This window comes from Rattus rattus, chromosome 4 (genome assembly GCF_011064425.1).
Source record: "Rattus rattus isolate New Zealand chromosome 4, Rrattus_CSIRO_v1, whole genome shotgun sequence".
Classification (NCBI taxonomy): Eukaryota; Metazoa; Chordata; class Mammalia; order Rodentia; family Muridae; genus Rattus; species Rattus rattus.
Window position 1 is genome coordinate 169079789 of NC_046157.1, and position 20246 is coordinate 169100034.

The 20246-nt window shown below is 41.5% G+C and overlaps 1 protein-coding gene across 1 annotated transcript in view; it reads right to left on the reverse strand.

Annotated features, from left to right (window-relative positions):
• The window catches only part of LOC116898587, a 116881-nt gene that overhangs the window by 55460 nt on the left and 41175 nt on the right, over nt 1-20246 (reverse strand). Inside the window, exons 6-7 of the mRNA XM_032899784.1 lie at nt 12935-13045; nt 2828-3006 (exon numbers count right to left, since the gene is read on the reverse strand). Coding sequence (XP_032755675.1) covers nt 2828-3006; nt 12935-13045 — 290 coding nt within the window. The remainder of the gene's footprint in view (nt 1-2827; nt 3007-12934; nt 13046-20246) is intronic.

The window sequence follows — 20246 nt, forward strand, 5'->3', positions numbered from 1 at the left end:
TGCTAATTTATCCCGTTATGTCCGTGGTATGCTTCATTAACTCTTCTCGAACACTGCTATCTGTTTTGCAGATCAGACATAATGTGCTCTGGAATGTGTAGCCCTACAGCACATCTGATTTGGGCTCTTTAAAATGGAAATAAAGTTGTATTTTTATACTTTAGTTACATCAAAGGCCTATGCAGCAATGACATTCACAACCACACTCTTCCTATCAGCCTTTTCTTACCCCTGTGTTAATCACGAGATCCACATCCCTCCCCCCTGACACAGAAGATTAGAAGCAGATAAAGTTTTTTTTTTTAATTTAACTAAAATTGCTACATAATTTTCACATACCTTCCACTGCAGGCTGCATGCTTTCAAATGCCAAAAGTTTGGTAGGTAATGAAAATGAATAGGCAAGGAAATGAAGAATAGCAGGATTGTGGTGAACTACGTAGCATATTCTTCCGAATGCACTTATTTCAAAGAGTCCACGTGAGCCCTGACCTAGAGAACTCAGATGGAGAATACTGGGATCCTTCTGGATCTCAGCGTCAAAGATCTTAAAACAAGAGATGCATGACTCAGTGACGTTTCTTATTTTATTTTGTTGAAGAAGAGCATTAAAAACGAACATCTACTACAAGCCTTATTTCATAATTGGAAATGGAAATGAACCAATGCAGGGAAAAACAGACAACTTCAGGGTTACAATCTCCAGAGGCCGCTGTGCAAGCTCAATTAGTTGGTTTCTCCTCTCCTCCTCCTCCTCTCTTCTCTTCTCTTCTCTTCTCTTCTCTTCTCTTCTCTTCTCTTCTCTTCTCTTCTCTTCTCTTCTCTTCTCTCTTCCTCTTCCTCCTCTTCTTCTCTCCCCGACCTCTGTGTCTCTCTTTTTCTTGTTCATTGTCTATTGCCTTTAGTTTGAAAGACACTTGATTGTGATATTTACTCAATTTACAAATTAGAATTTCCTTTAAACATTTAAAAAGTAAAAAAAAAAGAAAAAAGAAAGAAAGAAAGAAAGAAAGAAAAAAAAAACAAACCAAAAGCGTCAAATTTCCAGGGCTACATTCCTGCCTATTCAGGAGCTCAGGGAAAAGAGACGGTGAGATTGGAGGCATAGCTCCGGGACTCCTGTAGGCTTCTGAAACAGGAATGTATCTGTTTCCACGGATTAGAAACTTGCTTTCTATGTTTCCACAATGTTTCAAGATAGAAAACTTCGCGTCACTTCTGTTTTACTTTAATACTCAGGAAAATAGGAACCCAGGACAGATAGCAATTTCTCATCCTGTTTGGAGAAAATCCTGTTTTCCTGCACTGGAGGGAGACAAAGTTTCTCAAAGGAGCTGTGTGGTTGATTTTCCTATGAAAGGCAGAGCACTCAACAGTGTTCCACAGGTAAGGGGCTCATGATGCAGGAATAGAAACCCCACATAAGTTACAATAATTCAACAGCATATTTTCTTTCACTTTCACAATGCACTGGCTTCCTTACTGTTATTTTTTTTTAGGAAGAAATTAAGTTGCTTATTCATGTACACAAGTGCACGTGTATATATACACACTTAAATACACACACACATATACACACACACAAACACACACAAGAAATGCAAAATAAACACAGAGGGAAAACATAGGATTGTGTCATGAATGAGGTAAGTAGCCAAAATTCTTGTTCTGAACCCCATTTGGAGGTGGGTCGCAAATGTCCCTAAAGTGAAGGCAGCAGAGCCACAAGGCTGCTGGGTGCACAATGCATCCTTTGTTGAATGGGAGCACGCATGCGCTCCTTGTGACAGTGGGTCTATTTAGCTCCCGACAGCTGATGAAAATATTTCACGAGAGGTTGGAAAGTAGGAGTTCGACATGAAATCTCTGTTGTCGCTTTTTAAGCATTCTTGCCATTGCTGAACAAAATCAGACCCTGGATTAAATCTAACTGAGAAAACATACGCGATAGCAAAATGTAAACTGTTCTAGACTCATCTAAAGGAGATTTCTCCAAGCACGTGGGCCCATCTAGCCCAGATTTACTCAGTCGCAAACCTTGGGGAGGAGGACTGCGTTAGCATGGGATTGGGGTTTTCCCCAGCCTCCCCCTAGACTTAGACATTATTGTTCTTATGAAATCTGGAAAGCAAAATAGGTATTCCAGGTGACTTGCCCAGCTCTCTGTTTCAAAGCCTGGACAGCATAGAGTTCTACCAACCATGGCCTGAAGAACTACCCTTTTTTTTTATTGGATATTTTATTTATTTACATTTCAAATGTTATCCCCTTTTCCCAGTTTCCCCTCCAGAAAACCCCTGTCCCCTCGCCCTGCTTCTATGAGGGTGCTCCCCCACCAACTCACCCACCCATCCACCCACTCGTTCCTACCTGCCCTAGCATTCCCCTACACTGGGGCACCGAACCTTCACAGGACCAGGGGCCTCTCCTTCCATTGATGTCTGACAAGATCATCCTCTGCTACATATGCGGCTGGAGAGCTATGTTTTGATCATCTAAGTTTATTTGCTAATGCTACTAGAAACTTAGTTTTGCTCTTATATTCTTTATAGTAATAAGGAAATCTTCATACAGGGTCAAAATCGAAGTAAACAAGAGGAAAGATATGCCTTGATTTGTGCAGTAGAAGAGAGCATAAATTATAATTCTCTGACTTTTGAAAGAAGAAGAACTCCTGGACAGTGGAATGGGAACGTAATGTTTCCAAAGTTCTGCAACATAATGTCTTGAAGGGTAACTCTTGGACATGGGAGAGTCCAAGGAGGTTTTACTTCCCAAGGTCTCTCCTTCTTACCCAGATCAGCTGTTACCCCTCCTCACACTTTACCTTTCTGTGTTTGTAATAGAGGAGAAAGCCGTCGTGCTTCAACACAAACCACCTCTTCCTCCAGCCCTTCACGAAGCCGGAGTGAGTCCTCTTATGCAGGTAACCCCGGCAGGTGGGCCACGGGGTATTAGGACAGCGGCTGATGTCGGATCCCACAACCATAGTCAAGATGTCTGGACCTACAGGCATGAATTTGGGAGAGTTCAGTGACTTGACATTTTATAATCTTCTGGAGGGGCAGTGACTATGCAGAATTAATGATTGGAAAAACAGTCACGACTTTAAAAACAGAGAAACAGAATCCTACCATTAGATTAAACCAGGTCTCTTCGACATTCAAACCTATGTGTTTACGATGAAAATAAGAACAGAGCAGTTACCTCTCAGTTGACTCATAGATCAGTGGTGGGACTTATCTGTGACTCGGGTTTCCTGAACTGTATAAAACTCCTTTATCATAACCCCAATGGTTCTGATGACAGAGTCAAGTCTGAGTGACATCACTAATTATAATATCAAGCCGGTTCCTTAAGTGTCTTCATTTACTTCCTAAGAACATGGGGAGATAAGCTTCATCCTTCTATTTTGCTTTTGTCCCCAACAATTATCCTCCTTGGTCTAAGTCACTACATATGTCTTTTGCTGAAACTCTCCCCCTCATCAAAATCCTTGAGCTGGGAAACAGGAGGTCCCAAGTATCGACCCTTTTCTTTTTCCAGGTTAAGTCAAGACTTAACCTGAGCTTCCAGTTACTGTCTTTCTTGGGGATATCTTCTTGGCTGGACTTCCATGATCCAGGACCGCTCTAGAGTACAGCTTGTGGATATTTTCTCTGTCCCGTTAACACGAGGTCGCTGCCTACCCACTGTGTTTTGTTGCTGCCAGCGTGGACACCACACACCTACCTTTTGATGCCTTAAGACAGCTCCCCGAATGCCATGCAGACAGACAGCAACCCTGACACGCTTTGAAGACTGCAAATGAGGTATGACTTCATTTACAATTCCTCTGAGGGAGAGGCCACATCCCTAAAGGAGGGCATTTGGCCTTGGCCACGCTGACTTCATCATGATGGTTGACATTGAGATTACCGATCTGTTTAGAACTGTCTATGGAAATGGGGGTCAGCGAGGAGACTCATCTTCTATAACTGACAAGCTCCAACCCAGGGGATCATTTCTGCCTGAGCCACATGGCCCTGAAAATAAAGATTTGTCCCAGAAAGGCTGACACAGTCTTAACTTTGGCAGCACGCAAAGTACCTTGGTAATTAAATAACTCTCAGTATGTCAAGATAATTCTTCATTTCCATGTAAATACATTTTAATTTATTGAACTGCCCTTAAGCTCCTGTCAAAAACACATCCAGAAAAATTAGAAGAACTGCTCCAGATTGACCGGCAACCCACAAATGTCTTTGTCTTTGGACTACAGTCCCCAAAGAACTGCACTCCTGGACTAATGTGCGCCGTTGACACATCTGCCAATTTATTTATGGACTGCAGCAGTGGGCTGCCCCCGAGGTCATTTTCCTCTTGCTTACACAGTCTGCATGCTAGTTCCTCTGATACTGATCAGACTGGGCTTATCCTTCAGCCTGGTCATAAACATAACTTGGTGCACCAGGAAAAATTCTCTCTGGGGCAAGGATGCAGCTGGCTCTGCTGCCGCGTGGTTTCATCATGTTAGAGGGACGCTGTTCATACCCAGAGCGAGGACAGGAGCCTGATGCACTGGGAGTTGCTGAGCTCCCAACAGCTGTCGGGAGACGGTGGTTTTATATTCCTCACCACATGCTACTCGGGGCCCGGTGGACTCAGGCTTGACATTCACAGAAGAGCTTGAATGAGAGTTTAGACTTTTGATATTGCGTTTTACACACTATCTGTAGCCATTCTGCTTTATGCGTTAAGGGAACTGAAGATTCAAGGGTCAACATTTAAAACCTCTCCTAGTTATTCACTTAGTAAGCCTAATATTGGGGAATGTCTTGATTTGATAGTTAACAAACCAAGAAACATCAGCCAGTGGCTGGTTAAACTCTGGGCCTTCGTTCAGCAGAAGCCTTGGCAGTCTCTTTTTTTTTTTTTTTTTTTTTTCTGTAGCTGGGGACGAAACTCAGGGCCTTGAGCTTGCTAGGCAAGCGCTCTACCACTGAGCTAAATCCCCAACCCCGGCAGTCTCTTTTTGTAACAAGGTCTCCGTTTGTAGCAAGTTCTCAGATGACGTTCACATTCGTTTCAGTTGCAAGCCTCCAGGCAATCCTGTTCCCAGGAGGCCCTGCTGCTTGACCTTTGCCACTGACTACAATATTTCTTCCTGTCTTTGATATGGTTTAGTTGTCTTGGACCAAATTTACTTTTTAACCCTAGCATATCTCCTTAAAGAATAAAAGAAAGAAAACAAAACGATTAGTTCCTTCCCTCCACATTGCAACTGCTTATCAATATCCTGACCCCGGGGATGAAAATATATAACAAGTGTCTTTATCTAATGGACACCATGCTTGGCGTGAGTAGTACTTGGGATGAAGAATGCAGATAGATGACTGTCTACAGCCTGTAGTGAACCAGTCAAGAAATTCGCCATTTTCGTAAGATAAAGGAGTTTTTAAACCATCTCTTTACCCACCCCAGCTCTTTAGTGACAGAGTCCTTCAAAACAAAAGCTCCCCAGAAATCTCTTCTTTCCTCACATGCTGGCCCAAGTTTGGAAGCGTAGTATTTGGTGAGGTTATTGACAGCTACGGGGAACAGAAAAATAATTTCTTTTTCTAATTCACACTCTCTCCTTGGCTGGCTGTCGTATTATGCCACCAATCTTAAACTGTGTCAGAGTCGCACCTCCGCTGTCAGACAAACTCTACCACCCTTGCAAGTGACAAGGAGAAATGTGCAAGACGTGTTCGGTCCCTGAGGGCGCGCGCCAGAGGCTGCCGCTGAGAACCTGGCCTCCAGGGGAACTTGCGTGTTTGATTTTCCTAAAGCCGGTACTTAGTGAAGAAAAGTCCCCGTAGAGCGAATGCATGCCTGCTCGCTGAGCTTCTGTGTGTTGCTTTACTACCAATATTGCTGATTAGTTGTCACCGTGTCACCGTACTATGATCCTGTGTATGTTGGTGATTAAATCTCGAGTCTGCCAACTATCAGCCCTGTGGAGAGCCAAAGCCATTGTATGAGGGCAACCGGATTCAATAAAGATTCAGTATGGGGCTCCATCCCAGCCCTGATAGCTCAGGGTCAAACAAGGGGATCCCAAATTGAAGGCTGCCCTGGCGTGTTATAAGGAGAACTTGTCTCACAAAAGCAGGCAAACATACAGGGCCCCGAAGAGGCACGTACAGGGTTGCCATGTTCGATATGACGCCGAGTCCCTTTCAAAACTCAGGTTTGGTTTTCCTCGTCAACAGGATAAGGCTAACTTGTACAGATGTCCCCAGTCGGAATCGGTGTCAAGGTCGATCAGGTATGCTCTACAGACCCAGTGTTTCTTAGAGACCTGGTTTGCTTTGCTCAACTTGCTTTCGCAATCATTGCCTGTGTATTTCAGAACAATATTCTAGCCACAGTTATGTTATGGTAGTTTCCACCCACGGGGCATCACTTGTTGCTGTTAAATCGAGGGCAGAGGGCCCGTCATGATACTCGGATGACGCCCCACGATTGCCTTTGGAGTTGTGACTTCCTTGCTTTGCTTTTCATTCTTTCTTCACGGGCTGTAATTTATTTAATTTATTTTGTCTTTCACGCTAGGTTTCACCAGATGGGCTTGATATAGATAGGAATGTCACCATCCTATCCTGGGCAGGTCTGTTTTCTTATTTTTACATAAGCAATGCCATGTTGCTTTTCTGTATGCCTGCCTGCCTCTCCAGTCCCCATTTTGTTTATTCTCGTCCTTTCTTTCTTTTTCAACTTGAAACCATCTTTAAAAAAATATCTTCCCGTGTTGCTTCAAAGTGAGTAGAAAGGCAGAGCCTGCGTGCATTACAACATAGCTTTACACATTCCCCAGTGATGGTCACCCAGGCTGACTCTAATTCCTTTCTAGCACATAAAATACAAATGCCCTTGGATTTGTCCCTTAAGTAGTTTTGGAGTTTATGCGTCCAGAAGTACAACTGCTAGGACCTAAGATTTATTAGGTCCTTCGCTAGGAAGCCCAGATTGCTCTCTAAACTTCCGCATCCCAGTAAGTGCACGGAGAGTCTCCTTTTCTTATCATTGTGCCTGTCAAAGCTGGCTATTGCGTGACACTTTAAAATAATATGGAAACTAAACATCACTTTGTTGACAACTTACATCTTTGGATTAGTGACCAAGCTGGTTCATAGTTTCTTTTACTGACACTGATTTCTAACTTAAAAATCGGGATCAGATGCAACTGAGGTCCGCCGCGGTATATAGAATAATGTATACATCTTTGTCAAATTTCTGATGACTAGTTGAGTATTTTTTGAGTTTCCTAGTCTTCTGCTGATCACTAAACTGTTCTATGTTCCCACAAGACAACCACATTTCTGTACGTTACTATGGGTTTGGGATATACCTTCATATCTGATACGAAAACGTTCTTTTGCCATCTTGCCCTATTTAAAAACAAAGGAGCCTTTAAAGACATTTGCTTTCCTACATGTTTTTCCCTACCATTTTCCCTACCATTCAATTTCAATTAACTTTTAATCCGTCCATTTTAATTAAGTTTTCTTGAGAAATTTCAGAGGGATTTTTTTCGGGGAGAATTTAGATCTTTCAATTTTTAACCTATGAACGCCTAAGCATGGTGTTGATTTCTAGACATTTAGACCCCTCTGTCATTCAGGATTGGACCCAAAGCCTTGAAGAAGGCTCACAGCACTTACGCTGAGCTACGTGTATCCATCCTAGATCTTGTACCTTGAATCCTATTTCCCCCCAAAGCTCTTCATTCTTTGATAGATTAATTCTAAACACTTCAAATTTATTTTTAGTCACATGAAATTTTACCCCTTCTTGTTGATAGTACATGTCTATACTGCTAATTTTTTAAAAAGCTTTATTTTTAAAATTATAAATACATTGTTTCCCCCTTCCCTCTCCTCTCCCCAACCCCTCCCACATACCCCTCTTTGCTCTCTTTTTAAACTCATGGCTTTATTTCTCATTAATTGTTGCTGCATGAATATATGCAGAACTTGCCCAGGCTCTGTGTGTATGTTTTTAAGGCTGTCCATAAATAACTAATTTGATAGGAGATCTTATTTTGCTGAGTCTTTCTCTTTTAGTTGTAAGCTTTGGTCAGCAGTAGTCACAAACTGTCCGGTAAGAATGACTCTGTTTTTTCTTACAATGTATACCACTGTTTCTCTTGCTTGTATTATATTCGCTTCGCCAGGACTTTTGCTATTAGGATGAACAGGTTTGCTGTAAGTAGCACTTCTCTTGTCAATTGCGAAAGAAATATTTCCAAGATTTCTCTGTTAACTATTTTTTGGTCACATGCACGTGCTTTTCTGTTTTAATTGTTTTGGGTTTTTGGTTATACTATGGTTTAGAACTTAAATGTTCTTCAAAATCTTGTATGTTCTAATATTGGTTGCCACACTCTGGTACTGTTAGGAAGTGGACAACCTTGGGAAGTAGGTCTCAATGCAAGGAAGTTATTTCATTGATGGTGGATCTTAGAGGTGTTTACTGGGACTGCAGGCCTCTTTCTCTAGTGTGTTGCTTTTCGGCTATGACAGGGTGAGCATTGTCCTGTAGCCCATGCTCCTGATACAGCAGATACCTCCCCAATTCAAAACATCAGGATCAAATAACCACGGACTGAAACCATGTGTCACAATAAAGTTTCCTTCTTGTAAGCTTGCTGTCTAAGATATCTTTGTCATGGCAATAAAAGGATACCTAGTTAGGTAACGTTTATTAGGGCTGAAAGGGAACTGCTATTTTTCTATGTTTGGAATTTTAAAATTATACTATTGCATTGATCTTTATTAATTTGGCTCAATATATGACTGATAGAATTAATAGGGACTTTAAAATGATTTCTTTACACCTATTTTCTATGCTCAACATGAAGCTATTCTGCTTTTTATTTCTCCTTGGAAATGTGTTGTATCTGAGAGGACTTTAGATGGTCTCTCCAAAGTCACGAATGCCAACAACCCTTGCAGTGCACTTACGCTGAGTAAATCCTTTACCTGGGCATTGGATTTGAGTTTCTTTAATAGTTTGAGAATATTCCATAGTGCTCTGGAATCCTCTGCTATTAAAATCTCTGATTGCATTTCAGGTCTTTTAGAGGTGTTGCACTGTTTCCTCCTGGATGGTTAAATCATCTTCTCTTTATCTTTAATATCCTTAAGTTCCACCACAGTTGCCTGCCTGAGAGTTTCACACCCATTTATTTGATAATATGTGAGCATTTAAAACATTTTTCTTTATTCCATCAATCCTGAAAACATTTCGTTTTGTTTCTTTTAATTTTTTTATGGCCTAGGGAGATAGCGTGGTTTGGGACCCAAGTAGATCTCGGAAATACAGAAACAATATTTTAAGAGCCTCAAGGTCTACGCACTGAGCTGGCTGGGCAACCGGAAACTGGAGTTTAAAAGCCATGCATGGTGTGCTTAGGATTCTAGCACTGGAGAAACCAGGACCAAACTCTTGGACTCACTGGCCAGTCAACCTTGTGGGTTAGTGATTTTCATGCCACTAATAGAGCCTGCCTCACAAAACAAAGGGCGGAGCACCCTTGGAATGACACCTGAAATTGATCTCTGGCTTCTACATGCCTAAGCCCTTCTCTGCATTGCCATAGTCAGGGTTTCTATTCCTGTACAGACATCATGACCAAGAAGCAAGTTGGTAAAGAAAGGGTTTATTTAGCTTACAACTCCCACATTGCTGTTCATCACCAAAGGAAGTCAGGACTGGAACTCAAGCAGGTCAGGAAGCAGGAGCTGATGTAGAGGCCATGGAGGGATGTTACTTACTGACTTGCTTCCCCTGACTTGCTCAGCTTGCTCTCTTATAGAACCCAAGACCACCAGCCCAGAGATGACACCATCCACAAGGGGTCCTCCCACCTTGATCACTAATTGAGAAAATGCCTTACAGCTGGGTCTCATGGAGGCATTTCCTCAAATGAAGCTCCTTTCTCTGTGATAACTCCAGCTTGACATACAAAACCAGCCAGTACACACACCACCAGAAACAAATACACACATACAGGCGCGCGCATGCACACACACACACACACACACACACACACACACACACACACACACTTTGTCTTTTCCATATATTTAATTTTATTTTCCATATATTTAATTTTTCTTCTCCAAGGCATTCTTGATTAAGATAGTGTTTTGTTATTCTTCTGGCTTTGTGTTTAGCTGTTTTTATGTCTGCCTAACCCTTTTTCTTCCCGCCCTCCCTCACTCCCTTCCTCCTTGACACTTTCCATGAGCATTTATACACTAGTTTGTGCTACCTAAGTTATTTTCATTGTATTTATTTCATCATTCTGTTCACATATACTTTTTACAACATTCGTCTTCCTTATACTTAGCACTGACAACGGACTCTTCTTTATAACTGCTTTTCTGTTTCATATCCTATAAATGTCCTCCTTGACCAATTCAATGATGTATATCGATTTATTTTACATTTTCAATGCCCATTCTCTTAGATGTATTTGTTCTGCCCTGGTTATAACAGATTGTTCATACACTGACACCCTTCCCTGCACTGTTTCTCAGATTCCTTATCATTTTTTTTATCAGATAACACCTATTGTTTTGGGATTATTAAAATATTTGGTAAAATCTGCATGGAGCAAGTTTAAACCTGCAATCAACCCTCTTCTGGCACCCGTGCCCCAGCCCTGGTGAGTGTGGTTGTGATCTCCAGGACATCGAACCCCTTGGGTTGTTATCTTGGTCCAGCTGCTGTGTTTGTCTTGTTTGCCTTCATGGCCAAGAATCTCAAGAGAATCTCTTGATTATTGTGCCAGAGATTTCCCTGTTTCTGAATTAAAAGCTATGCCATAGTCAGTTACCCCTAAGTGAGTGCATACAGAATGAGCCGTGCCTCCATCCGGTTGGTGTATCTCATTGACTATACATAATGGTAGCTGTCAACTTTCTAGTATTCAGTGGTACTGAACAAGGCTTGCTAGGAATCCATGAACGACAAAATCAATAACAAATGCTTCTCCCAGTCTATTCCTCACACGAGATACCAAGCCTTCTGGTATTTGATGTAATCCTCACCCTTGCAACAAATATGAGCATGATGTCATCATTTTCTTTCTCTTTCTATATTTTTTTTAAGATTTATTTACTTTATTTATATGAGAACACTATAGCTATCTTCAGACACACCAGAAGAGGGCATCAGATCCCATTATAGATGGTTGTGAGCTACCATGTGGGTCTACGTTTTTTAATATATCAGATCCACAGTTTTTGGTCTGCTTCAAAGATATCTCTACTATTGAATTTGGGGGCTGGCAAAGACATGGGGTCATAGTCTTTTCAAGAGAGGGAAGTTAAGGTTGAGCTCAAATTATAATAGAGTATATGACCCATTCTTTCAAGTAACTTCCAAGAGAAGCAGTACACGCTAAGATGTTGAAATCACTTTCTCCAACTGTCAATGTCATTTCACCATTTTATTCAAAGCCGGAAACTCCTCCACCCCAGGCTTAGAGATGTTCTCTGTTTGCCTTTAACTTCCAGGAATGGTTAAGTGTTATAAACAACATTAAACTTCTTGGAGCAAAATTAAAAAAAAACAAACCCACTAGGAATAAAAGTATTACTAAAATACTATTTGACACAGAAAATGAAATAACAAAGACTTATCTTTGAGAACCGTTAAGTACAAACGTAATGAATAACATTGCCCTAGTGTTTTATACTATCCATTTATCAGTGTAGTCATGATCATAAATCCTGCATTCTTACACTGCTTCCCGAAGGATAAATATTAGGGTAAGACCCATGAGAGTTGTTGCTAATAAAAGCCTTGCATTCCTGGCATATCCAGTACACATCTTATAATGCCATAAAATACTAAGCCAAATTCTACCTGGAAACAATTCAGAACAGTTAAGCAGAATGCATTCGTTGGTGGTTTTCGGATGTTAGTCTGTACCAGAGAACTCTTGGTTCTTGCTAAGTCTACAGCTTGAAAGAAGGCACATGACCCTTGTCAGGGCACCCGCGGCTTATTCCAAAGGCATATTTTAAACACTGTCTCATCGGCTAATAACCCTTCAGGGTATCACCACATCCACATAACCTTCAGGAATTCGGGGGGGGGGGGAAGATGCCATATCGAATAATGCCGTGATGGAGCTCAACGTTTTCTAGTCGAATCTGGTTTTTCCTGTGAGACTTTAAGGACTTATCACATGGTGCCAAAGAGAGTTAGTTATTGGTCAGAGAGAACAATGGCGTCAGTCGGTTGAGCTTTCACTGCGAATGGATGCAGGGGTGTGGGGGATATCTTATCTCTAATCCCGTGGTGGTTCCAACTGTGTTGGAACTCGTGGACACGCAGGCCTCAGGTGGTCCCAAGAGAATCTGAGAGCTTCAGAAATGGAACGTGTCTGTCTGTCTGTCTCTCCATCTCTCAGTCTCTACATGTCTCTCCCTCTCCCCCGCCCTCTCCCTCTCTCTCTCTCTCTCTCTCTCTCTCTCTCTCTCTCTCTCTCTCTCACACACACACACACACACACACACACACACACACGCCATACTAAAATCCTAAGACTTTGTTTACCTCCACAAACATTTTGCAAAGAAATGGAAAGAAGAAGGGAAGGGGTGTATGTAAAAAGAAATGAAATGAAGCCGTAAATGAATCCTTACCATGATGATCTATATTTTTAATTAAAGACATGTCCTTGGAAGTAGAGTGTATTTTGCTAACTGATATTTTCTGGTTTTACTTTGTGGGCAGCGATGCCTGGTGTAGAAGTGGGATTTAATCACGACGATAGAACATGATGTTGATCACCTCTCTCTAGCTACCGCCTTCTCACCTTGGGAATTGCCTGTGCATTGAACTCTCAGCATTTTCAGTGAACACTGCAGTCTGTAACTGGCCCGCCTACCTTTCTTTGCAAGGTGCACAGCTTCTGCATGCTCAACACTGGTGACCTCAGTGCCATTGACAGACAGCACCACGTCTCCGATCTGGAGTCCGGCTTCCTCAGCAGCGCTGTCTGAAAGTAGACAGACAACAGTCTCCTTAACAGAGGGTCCCACATTGAGTGTCCTGCTGTTGTATTTAGAGAAAAAAAAAGGACTTTTCTATAGGGCCTTTCCTTCCTACGTTAGACAATTGCTTATGTCATTAATAAGAAAGAAAGTGTTCTCCTCTCAGCCTCCCTTTCATTTCTAGGACTTAAACATTCAGCCAGGCTTTTGAGAGGCTCCTTTGCAATACAATGGCAAAGCGGCTCTGAAACTCAATCTATTCATCCGCGAGGAGGCCGAGCTACTGCTTCTCCTTCCCCATTGCTGGGAGGTCTCTTTGTAACCCTGAGAAAAATCACTTAACCTCAATATCTTCATCTCTAAGAAGGGGGCTGGGGCAGAGCCTCTCCGCAGGACAGTTCGGGGAACAAGTAATTGAAATACTTATAAAGTTGTGGCAAAAACAGATCTCGGAGTAGTTGGGGGCGGGGTTGAGGGAAGAAACAGCAGCCGAGTTGCTTTCACTTGAATTGTTTAGGCTCTGCTCTGAGCCTTTTCAGATAGGAAATTGAAAGTGGCCTCAGGTTTACGGGACTAAGTTGAGAAGGGTGGGGGCTCTTTCCAGGGGACACTTTGTCCCTTGGGTTTCTATCACTTACACTTCTGCAACAGACTTCCATATGTTCTAAGAGTTAAAAGTCAATATGCTATTTTAAGGTTAATTCGTTTTTAAAAATATGGCCTCCTATATTTGACCAAAATTCTTCTTACAGCAAGTAGTTTCATTCTGCCTTTTCTTTCTTCATTCAGTTAAAACCCACTTCCTCTCTCCTTGACGTGCGTGCGGGGTATATCTGTGCTGTGCATGGGCCCACAGAGAAGCATGAGCAATAGAAAGTTTTAAATATGGAGAAGGTCACACACCTCCTCAAAGAATATTCACTTTAAATATTACCTTTTTGTTTTAATTTTTTTATTATTTTTATGCATAAGAGGGTTTTGCCTGCATGTACATCTGTACACCAAACGGATGTCTGGTGTCTGGAGAGACCAGAAGAGGGAGTCACATCCCCTGGAACTGGAGACACAGATGGTTGTGGTCGCCATGGCTTGCTGGGAATCAAAGCAATATTGTTTGGAAGAATAGCCAGTGATCTTAAACATTGAGCCATATCTCTAGAACCAAAAAAATACTAATTTATGGGGGCTTTTTGATTTTTTTTGTTTTGTTTTTATCTTTTGGTTCTTTGAGATAGGATTTCTCTGTGTAGCCCTGGTTGTCCCAGAACTTCCTCTGTAGACCAAGCTGGCCTCGAACTCGCAGAGCTCTGCCTCCGGAGTGCTGGGATGCTGGGGTTGAGGCATGACTCTCAATGCCTGACCAAGAATGCTAGCTTTAAAATGTGACTCAGTCGCTGAGGGCAACATAACAAATAAGCCATGTCTCATTCAATTCAGAAAGGGGAAAGAAGTAATCTTTGATAGTCCTGCTCATTTATATACTGTTCTGCTTGTAGTCCATTACATCTCATGGTACAGAGCTGATATATTTGAATCAATTGCAATGAATACATTGCTCCATTGTCTTAAAGAGCTCAGAAAATTTGTTTACGGCATTGCAAAATAACAACATAGGTCCAGTGAAATTTCTTATTATTTTCTGTATTCCCCATAACACCAGCTATTGTCTTAAAGGTTAACAGCCATTCAACAAATAGATATTGAGTAGATAAATGAAGCACTCCAAATTATATGATATAGTTCTTTTTTGCCCAGGACCTTCAGTTCTACTGGCAAGGAAAGGAGGAGCAGAGCAGAAAAGGCCATTTCATTTGCAGTATAGCAGGTGATAGATATAAAACAAACTCCAAAAAGAGGATTATATATTGTGATTGTGGAGAAAGGAATTCTGACTCCAATTCATGGTGATTTTAAAATGACTTTTGGGGAAAGGACAATATTAATTGATATTGATGAGTCTGATATTAATGGCTTAGTGAGCTCTGTTTCACAGTGAGTGTTAAGGAGGACAGAGTGGTGGAGACTGCTAGTTTTATATACTTCTAACTCCTCCACTGTCTGGGCTCACAGTCGATCAGTCTTCCTCAGATTCCTCTGCAGTTGCGCATACAATATGTAAAAGGCCTAGCCACTGCAATGTGACCAGAAGTGGGTTCCATTTCTGGGCCTAGACCCTAAATGCACAGGAAAGCCACCCTGTCCTTCTCCCTTTTTCCATCTGTATGGAAAGTACAGTGGCTTCAGAGTCCTGGGGGATGATAGAGTCATAAGGAAAAACGGAACTCACGCAGATCATGAGACACTATGTGGGGTAAAACTCTCTCTAAAGAACATCCGCATTGAGCTACGTCCGTATCTAATGACCTTTTGTTTGGTTTGTCTTGAGTTATGCTAATCTTTTTGTTGCCGAGTTAACATAATTTTGAAAGCACCAGCAAACCCAAACCAGTTGGTATTCTAAACGAAGGTATCCAGACAGAGTTAGTGACTCAGGTGAGATGGCACGGAGGCTGTGGGGTTAAGAGGTGTTGGCCTTGGAGATAACATAAAGGAGTCAGGCAAAGGAGAAAGGGTACTATGGAATAGCATTCTCAAAATATTAAAGAAACGCAAATGCAGTACCCAGGTAAAGGATTTACTCATGGCAAAGGGTTTGTTGGCATTTGTGATTTTGGAGGGACTATCTAAGGTCCTCTGACATTGGGGAGATATTAAACATTGCAAACGTGGTGTGTGTTTTATACTTCAGGCTTTAGGAAGATTACTTTAGACTAGAGATAGATTAAGTGAAACAGACCAGTGTGGACATCATTACTAGAATTTAAGATAACTCTAGAGACGAGCGGAAGCAAACCAGCCTGTCACACGATTGACACACTTAGCCGCACCTGCCTGTCTATCCTTAATGGACCCTAAACATCTCACCAGCAAGGAAAATTCCTCATGTGTTTATCATGGTGTTTTCTATACTCAGATAAGCTCTGATAAGGAAGGGAAACCTAAAACATCGGTTGAATGAGTGTTTGCTTTCAGATACACTGAAATAACCACGGAGAATACAATTTAAAATGTTCATTGGGATGAATGAAAAATGTGTTGGGAAGAGGGAAGCTTAGTGGTAGACGGTTGCCCAGCATGAGTGAGGCCTAGGGTTCAGTCCAGACAAGTGAGAATTTCAAGTATGAGAATTAAGATAGAACCAACAAATCGTAACTCAGACAATGTAAGGAGAGAAATAAAGAGCACTGAAGAAACAATTTTCAAAAAGAGCTACTATTAGTAAGGGAGAGAAAGGGGGTTGGACAAAGAAAAATTTAAGTCAGAGCAGGTAAACCTTAGGAAATAGAGTCAATAGAGACCACAATGAAGACAGGGCTTAGCTGCTACAGCACAGCATGCAGACCTGAGCTTGTATGCCCAGCATCTGTGTAGAAAGCTAGGCAAGGCAGTGGAAAGCTGTAATCACAATGTTGGGAACAGAGACAGGAGACGAATCCCTGGGGCAAGGCTTCCTGGGAGTCAATCAACTCAAAGGTTAGTGAGAGACTTGTCTCAAAAAGTAAGGTGGAAAGCGAGAGAGGGAGGCATGTGATGTTGGCTAACATTCATGAACACATGTGTGCTTGCACAAATACACACACACACACACACACATGCATGTACATGGACACGTATGGACACATAGAGAGGGGGGAGAGAGAGACAGAGAGACAGAAAGAAACAGAGACACATAGAAGCAGAAAAACACAGGAGGGAAAAAAATTCCAACATGAAGAGAATATCAACTTTTCCGTATTGAGGCCGTAAGAGCAATAATAATATCATCATAAGTAACCCCAATCTCTTAAAGACACTGAGGAAAATGAGGACTCCTTTCAGGAGAAGAGCAGGAGGAAGAACGTGGGCATTTGTACGAATCAATGTGCTAAATGACTCACTAGATTTGTCAGTAAACACTAGAAAATCTAAATCCCAGTACGTGTTTAATTGTAAGTTTTCCAAGTAAAATTTACTTTAAAATAAATTTTTATTTAAAGGTTCTATCACTATGAAGATATTTCTATTATGATTATAAAATTTGATTTTTTACTTTTTTTTTTGCAGTGTTGTTCGAGATTCCTTTGCACTCTTGCTAGTATTTATTATCTGGATCTTCGTTTTAACCATACGTGTGAGCAAAATCATTGTATGTGGTTTTTCTTTCTCTGATTAGAAACCCAATAATTTGTTTTTTGATTGTTTGTTTATCTTCTTCAGGTAAATATCTATACACAGACCTGTTCATTTTAAATAGTATTTTATCTATGTTATTTGTTATGATACCAAGTTTTATCACTGTTGGTAGGGGATTAGTACAGATAGCTACTCTCATGGCTAGTTCATAGACCTGCCTCTAATTTTAAATAGTGGGCACGAGCTGTTGTACTGTGGACTGTCAGGCCTCTTCCAAGATTCACCTTTAGCTAATAACGATGCTGGAGTTGTTGAATAAGGGCTCCATTGAGGACAGAGATGGTTCAAGGTGATGTGATAATATAGCACACAAGTGCGTGCTGCATTTGAGGCTGGTCTTGATACAGAAGTAGTCAACATAAATTGCTCAGGAAGGTAAAAGGTAGTAGGAAAACATGACTGTGGTTTTCTAAACTTGCAATTTCCCCCAAATTGATAAACTTCTAAGTTTACGAGGGAAAGCTAAATAGGAGTTACTCCATGCTTTCATGCATATTTACATATAATGCAGATTCCGAAACCCTTCTACTTAAAAAGAAAAAAAAAAGAAGAAGAAGAAGGATGCACTTTTCCCTGTGAAATTGGTAGTCTAACAGTAGCATTTTACATTCTGGAGCTCGAGAAAGTCAGGCTTTGTTCGTCAGTTCCTCCCTTGCTTATCCCGCCTTAAGTGTATAGTTTTCTTTCCGCGTTTGCTCGCTATCAAAGTTGAAACATCTGTTTCTTTTGTTTATGCCAACAGATCTCACAGGCACCCGGGCTTTCACAGAAGCCGTTCATGCAGATGCCAGCCGGGTGTGGGCAATTAGTTGTGTAAGTGCCAAGCAAGCTCACACTCTGTATACTTACAGATAATCATTTCCACCCCACCTACAGGTCTCTTCTCTTTATCTTTTTCATCTTTAGTGTGTAATTAAGCCTCTGTACTGCATCCAGAACAATGTTTTATCGTATGAATAAGATTCTCAGAAGGGCTGAAAATCTGTGTAATTTTAAAGTCCCTCAACCCCTCATTTAGTAGATTTGAGTAGACAATGGATTTCAGAGGGATTCTCAGCGCTGAGAAATGCATTTAAGAAAAAAATGAGAGAACTACACGCAGCAGCTACTCAAATCCCTGCCAGGGCAGCACTTTCTTATGTTGAATAAAATCCTGGGTTAACTATGTATTGTAGCATTTCTGCGACAGAAAAGGCGCTTCAGCTTTCTCATTGCAGAACACCTCAGGGCCCGGTAAATTAAACGGTCCCTGCAGAACACGCAGTATTATTTGTTTTTGTATTAGAATGACAAGAATATAGTTAACCATCACAACTGAATAGTGACAAAGATATCAGCAATTAACTCTCTAATGGTGGGTTTTCATGGTTACATTGACTTGAATCACCAAGGAGACATACTTCTTCGTGTGGATGAATGTGTGCAGTACTATTCTGCCCACTGGCTGGGGTCTCAAATCGAATAAAGAGGAGAAGGGGGAGAGGAGATAGAGAGGAAAGGAAGGAAGGATGAAAGGATGGGAGGAGAGAGAGAGAGAGAGAGAGAGAGAGAGAGAGAGAGAGAGAGAGAGATATCAAGCAGCTAAGTAACAACTCTCAACTCTCTTTGTTTCTGGGTCTGCCCACATATGAAAAGCCCTAGTCCCATACTCCTGTCACCATGGGTTGTATCCTGCCTTCCCTGTCACCATACCTGGTATGCCTTCCTTGCTACCATGACCTGTGCATTAGTCAGCATTCTCTCTAGGAACAGAAGGTATAGAGTGAATACTGGGTTTAAATGAATGTGTGTAGTACTATCCCACCCATGGTTTGGGTCTCAAATTGAATAAAAAGGAGAACAGGGGAGAGGAGTGAGAGTGAAGAGGAGGAGGAGGAGGGAGAGGAGGAAGATGAGAAGAAGAGGAGGAAGAGGAGGAGGAGGAGAGGAGGAAGTGAGATATCAAGCAGCTAAACATCAACTCTCATCACTTCTTGGTCCGCCCAGATAAGAGGAATCCTAATCCTACTCATATACACACATATATGTATATAAATGAATGAATATTATCTATAATATCAAATACAGTGTAATGATTGTATGTTACTTTATTACATATTGATTCATTTAAATATATGTTAGAGAGAGGAAGCAAGCAAAAAGAGCAGGCTTCCTTTCTCTCATGCTCTTTACCTAGGCTGCAAATGGAAGCTGCGACCCAGACCACCGGTGGATCTTCCCACCTCCAGAGATCTATATTAAAAGTGGATCTTCTCGGGGTTGGGGATTTAGCTCAGGGGGAGAGCGCTTGCCTAGGAAGTGCAAGGCCCTGGGTTCGGTCCCCAGCTCCAAAAAAAAAGAACCAAAAAAAAAAAAAAAAAAGTGGATCTTCTCACCTGTAGTGACTCAGTTAAGAGTATAACCTCTCACAGGTGTGCCCAGCTGTTTGAGTTTTAATTAATTCCAGATGTAGTGAAGCTGACAACTGAGTACAGACACCCCAGTGCCACCCCTTGTCAACTTCACCCATAACCATATCTCCTATGTCTTGATTAATTGCTAAAGGGAAAGGGGAAGCTGGTCGAAATTATGGCTATCACGGTGCAATTACATCATGTACAATCACGGATGTAGTTAACCGTGTTACAATTATGCCTAGCACGCTACCCTTTGTATAAAACATAAACACACCATAAACTTCAGAATAGGTGGCAATGTCATTTGAAGGACATTCTTTTAGTGTCATAAACTTAAATATGATAGCCACTGGTACTTCCTTAATTGATGATGTTATATTACATGATAAATGTTCAGGAATAGAAAAGATAAATATCTGTATAAAACACCAGCTCAACAAAATATGACAGAAAACATTCATGTCGATTATAATCTTTATTTCAAACGGTCACATCGCCAGCTGGTGTTTCAAGCTACCCTTTTCCACTATGTACTCCATGCTTCTCCACCTTCAGAAGGTCTTGCTTCTTTTCCTAG